The sequence below is a fragment of the Ruditapes philippinarum genome, unplaced genomic scaffold (assembly GCF_026571515.1).
Source record: "Ruditapes philippinarum isolate M1 unplaced genomic scaffold, ASM2657151v2 ctg22667_1_1_1_1, whole genome shotgun sequence".
NCBI lineage: Eukaryota > Metazoa > Mollusca > Bivalvia > Venerida > Veneridae > Ruditapes > Ruditapes philippinarum.
The window spans coordinates 2,374-8,403 of NW_026865385.1; the positions used below are offsets into that span (position 1 = coordinate 2,374).

Sequence of the window (6,030 nt, forward strand, 5' to 3'; positions counted from 1 at the left end):
CATTTTAACAAGTTTTGTTTTGGAGCAATATCATTGAGGTCGTGCTTGTGTGTGACCCTTTTGGGTTCGTCAGGCGATTGAGTGACATTTCTGCCTTGAAATGGAGTGCCAACCCCACCTTGTATTGGTTAAACATCGGGAATGTCCTCAGCGGTGGTGGATTAACGTGCTTTTGCCTGGATAAAGTGATGCAATTTCGAGAATAAATTGTTGTCAGCATCACTAAACGTTACAAATATTGAACGATTTCGAGGGTTCACGTGTTCGTGTGCACGGTTAGCGTTTTCCGATCGATAAGCACTTGTAAAGTTCATTGTTTTTGTGTCCATGCGGAGTCTCGTTCTGATAAGTTCTGTTTCTATTCTCAAGCAGTCATCATGATCGACCTCAGGAAGGCCACTGAATATGAGATTGCAGCGCAGCTGACGGGCCTCCATGTCGATACTTTTATACTCAAGCAACCGTAACCATGACTCTGTAATGTCCTGTGTCGCCGCTGTGTGTAACATAATGTCTATTTATACACTCGAGTTTATAGTTTATATGTCCAAATTGTCCCATCATATCTGACAGACTTTTCATTTTTTCTCCCATGTCAAAAGAACCAAATTCCTTTTTCGAAGAAGGCACAAAAGATTGATCAGAAATGTCAAATGGGTGGGGTGATGCCGACGTGGCACTTGAGGAACGTCGTTGACGCTTTCTTGTTTGCTGTACAAAATCTTCGCGCAAAGGGGCAAATTTACCTGGGTATGACATGTTTAAGTCCAAAAGATCGAGAAATTTACCAAAATTCCCAAACCTTACTGATATTTTAGGCGTTATTGGCACTTTATTTTAGATTCTTTACGGAGCCGGTTCAAAAGACGTCCGCCATTATCGATAGCCATAATTCTCTTCTACTAATAACTGTTGTTGCTACAACACATTCGTTCATTTTGTACAGATTGCAATTATGAAGACAGGGCAATGAAATGTGGGATGATACCAAGTACGAGTATATAAGGAGAGGAAGAGTGAAAACGATCAAAATCAGAATCATCCAAAAGTTCCAAATTATAAGTTATTGTGTATCGATTTTATTCTATTTTACATGAACAAACTATTTTGGATTTTACAGTTTTACAGATGGTGATAATTTAAGAAGTAGAATAAGTGTTATGAAATAAAGTATAATGAAGGCACCAAATTACATTTTCTTTGAAGGGCTGCCCCATTTTGGCTGTCAAATATTATGAAATATGTAATTCTTATTATAATGTCTTCGGATAAACCCGTCGGTCGTTACAGAGATTTATTAATTTCAATACATTTAACAAAGTGGCGCAGCCAGTAAGACAGTGGCGAATCTTTAAAATCTCCTTTAGTATGATCTATCTATATACAAAACAAAATATGATGAAAAATGAGAAGATATTTCTGGTGGCAAGACGTCTAATTTCTTTATTTACTTAGTCGTTGTTTTCACAAAGGCATCAAGACATAATACAAGACTGCATTTCAATATGGTAAATTTATGAGCAGATTGCTATATGTAAATTTCGCAGAAAAACAATCAGAAAATCATTTCTCATAATTAGCACTCTTTTGTCTACAATGATCATTTCAGTGAAAAGTTTATCAAATCACTTTCCAAACATAACTCAAATAAACAATTTCAATTTTATATTTTATGCACTGTTTTCCCCCGATAAATCGAAGTCTTTTGTTATACATACAAAACATTATTTTATAAAACGCACACATCAACAATAATAAGGTATTTTCTCTTACATAACAAAAAGGTATTTTCTGTAACATAACAAGAAAACAAATATTGTGAGCTAAGTTCAAGGTACTTGCAGCTTATATAGGTTCAATTAAAAATCAATCTTCCTCTAAAAAGCAAATTTAAAATATAGTTTGGGTGAGCTGTAGTGTGAAGATATAAACAGTTACCTCTGTAAAAAAACTAAATCACAAACAGCATTAGCGTTGCTCTACCGTATAGAAGCCGTCAAGTAATTTCACTTTTTCCGAAGAATAAATAACAATTACAGATATTTCGGAATATTGACATTTATGTACTAAGCTTCATAAATCTTAAGATTGTTTGTCTATGTCGTCGAATTAAATGGTATAATTAGATGAAAAGAGTAAAACAAAGATGATTACCAAGTGCTTTTTTCAGGCAACCTAACCGTATAAATGTACACATGTACAAAACTAATAAATGTTAAATATTAAAAACAGATCAACAAGGAAGGATGGCATTCCGTAAACGCAACCTCCAATAAAAATCAGCATCACACGATCACCGACAAGGTGCCAAGCAGGGCACCATAATAAAAAAACAAAAACAATAAAACCACAAAACAGGAGAGGATAAATGGATACAAACGTATTGTTATAAATACACAAAAACATCGGATTAACTGTATAAACAATTTGTAAATATTATTCAGTTGTGATGATTTTAAACTGAATTAATATCAGACGTTTTCTGAGATAAACTGATCTAAAATAGAAGGAACCGAACACATTCGATGTCGTTATATTCATAGGACATGTTACAAGAAGATTCTTGAAATGTTTATGAAGTATAACAAGTAATACGTCGTCAATCTATTCAACATTTTAGGGTCTCTGGAAAATCATTAGCCTTCAGTTGAAGTTTATGTAAGGTACTTTTTAACTTTAAGAGCAAATGAAAGTTAAAAGCTATAGTTTAAAGTCCTGTTATAACACACTAAATGTTCTACTGTGATGAAGTTTCTCTACACGAATAACCGAAAATATCTTGGCTTCCAAAATAAAAAAAGCCCCCAATTATATTGTCAAGCGGGGACAAAAAACATTTGATGTGTGATGATTAATGTCGTTATTAAGGCTTTAAACGTGATTGTTTAACCGTTCATTGTGTTATCGCCAATGATTACGAATGCTTTCGTGTGAGGAATCTACTGGGAAGTTTGAGGTAGTTTTGCACCATCTGTAAAGCTATATACTTGCTCCACCCGGAATTACAATAATGCTTTCAAAACAGGATTAGAATGGCAGACAAATACTTATTTAATACAAAATTCTTAGAAACTGTCGTGAAATACACGATTATTTTGTTTATTTTATTTTATTATCTATGAATGAGCTATATGTTATTGCTCCTCGTCTTTGTACATAATAACTTCCCGCCAAAAATAAGAAAGGCGGGAAAATTATACTTCTATGCTTTGCTCCACGCCACACTTTCTCACTTTTCTTGCTTTTCTTGTAATGTTACATTTTGGCGGTAAATTAGCCTATATAAACACGCCCTTTCACAGCATTTGTTAGATTGGACATTACATGTCATTGGGAATATACACGGTGTGTTATGTTTAGTTAAAATGAGAATTATAAAGTTTATAAAAGGTTAGAAATTAAAAATAAAGTGTTTATTGAAAAAGAAATAAAAAGTTTGTCTTCAATGTTGGTGTAAAACCTGAATCTCCACCACATTGAAATTGGTCCCGCGAACGGGATGAGTGTTTTTGTGAAAAGTGTTTTTAAAAAAGGAATTTAAAAAGTGTTTTGATGGAAATATTTTTAACTTGTGTAAAGTTCTAAAATTCTAATAATGTGATAATGTATTTCCACGTGTGATTTTCTGTGATGAAATATGTATTATGAAGACATGTGTTCTGTACTTTACAGTTGAAATGTTTGTGAAAATATTTTATTTGAATGTTTATATATTCCCGTTTTGTAAGTAAAGTAGGCAATGAATAGCTGAGGAATTTTAATGCCACGTGGTGAGAATAAACAAGAAAAGTGAGTATATTTTGTTTTGAAGTAGTGTCATATGCATCATATTTTATTCAGCGAAATACGGCAGTGAATAATTCATGATGGGCGATACTAACTTGTCATATCTAAAAGGTGTTCGGACACGATTTTACAATTTCTTAGATACAGAGATTGGAAATGGGGAGCAGCTATTGTCTGAATATTCAGATGTAATGCTTATAGATGCTGAGGAGCAAGCAGGGATAAAAAATAGGATAGACGAATGCAAGAAAAAAGTCAATAATTACACGGAAAAACTTACAATTCAGTCTGAAAAAATTGCTTTAGCTATTGGAGACAGTGATAGTGAATTCTTACAAGTAGTCATGGATAATGATTCAGCCTTACAGGACAAAGCAATGACTATAGTTTATAAACTTGAAAATAATTCAAAAAGATATGAAAAGGCTTAATGTAGAATACAAAACACTAGAAAATAAAGGAGCAGAAACTGTAGTACAGCATATGTGTGAGCTTCAATTAAAAATACAACAAGAATTCTTTGAAAACCAACAAAGAAAGAAATGAGGAGCAAATGGAAATACAACAAAGGTTCTTTGAAGAACAACATGCTTTAAAACATAAAAGTACAAATACAGTGAAATTACCCAAATTGGACATGATCTCATTCAGTGGAAATCGCCTTCAATGGACGGAATTCTGGGATTCTTTTCGAAGTGCGATACATGAAAATGACAAGCTTTCTCCTATTGATAAATTTAATTATTTGAAAGGAAAAATAGTAGGTGAAGCTAGAAGTGCCGTTGCTGGACTGACATTATCAAATGAGAATTATGATATAGCTATTCATATTCTTCGTGAAAGATTCGGTGACCTCCAGGATATAATTGATTTACATTACAAAGGTATAGTGAATATCTTACCACCGAAGAATAATACAGAAGGATTAAGATTTCTTTTCGACAAGATTGAGCGTCATTTACGCAGCTTAGAAGTGATGAATGAAAATTTAGACCAACAAGTGTTTGTGTCTATGATTAGAAGCAAACTTCCCAGTGAAGTTCTTCTTCAACTTGAAATACAAAAGAGTGCTGATACTAAATGGTGTATTAAAACGTTACGGGATTTGCTTCGTAAATACATAGTTTCTAGGGAAAAATCAGACAAACCAAAATCTCTGAATGACTCGAGTCAGTATGTGAATAAACAAACAAATCCTCATACGAATAGACATACGAGCATGTCAAATCGTTATAAAAGCCAACCACAGACAAACTATTCTGAAGGAGCATTAGTTGCGAATGAGAAAAGGAAAGTTTTACTTCCATCAGCGACGATATGCAGATACTGTAGCAAAAATCACTGGAGTGATGAATGCAATAGATACAAAACTGTTGAAGAAAGAAAGTCAAAGTTAAAAGGATGCTGCTTTAGATGTTTAAGAGAAGGGCACACGTCTTCTGACTGTAGAAGTAGTAGAATATGTGTATACTGTGACAAATCAAATGTACATCATCGAAGTCTTTGCCCGAAAAGGTTTAAAGGAGCTGTAAGGAGAGAAACAGCTATTGTTTTCGAAAGAAACAATACAAGACAATATTGAAAACAAACATACCCAAGCCAGATTATATAACTGAAGAAAATGCAATGATATCTTCAGGAGAAATGGTTCTCATGCAGACAGCTAGGACAGAAATCTTGAATTCTCATAATAATAATCGAGCTGAAGTGCGACTCTTGTTAGACTGTGGATCACAAAGAACATATATTACTGAAAAACTAGCAGAGAAACTAAAGTTAAAAAAGGAAAAGATAGAAGAAATTAAGTTGGTGACCTTTGGTAGCAAAGATGTAAAAACAGTTCACACACATTCGACAACGTTACAGCTAAAATTAAAGAATGGAGAACATATGAGTATAAGTGCAAACATTGTTCCTGTCATAAGTGGAACTATTCAAAGGAGACAAATAAACGTTCTAGGAAAAGATGGCATCAAGGACATAATTCATAGCGTTGACCTAGCAGACAATATTCCAGAGGAAAATGAATTTTCAAGTGTTGAGTTATTAATAGGAAACGACTTCTATCTTGATATTGTTCTCCCACAAAGAATAAAAATTCAATCTGGATTATATCTACTTGCATCCAAGTTAGGCATGCTACTTACAGGAAGAACTGATGAAAACTCTGACGAAACTGGAAGTGAAACAAATTTGTTGATTTTTAACATACGGAGATTGCCAGACTACAACAGAAATATTTCA

General features: G+C 33.6%; 1 protein-coding gene across 1 annotated transcript; it reads left to right on the plus strand.

The window, feature by feature from the left end:
- Positions 1-4,339: 4,339 nt before the first annotated feature.
- LOC132728791 (uncharacterized) lies at positions 4,340-5,368 on the plus strand. Its single transcript, XM_060714464.1, has one exon. It carries the CDS (start codon positions 4,340-4,342, stop codon positions 5,366-5,368), a length of 1,029 nt encoding a protein of 342 aa, XP_060570447.1.
- Positions 5,369-6,030: the final 662 nt, after the last annotated feature.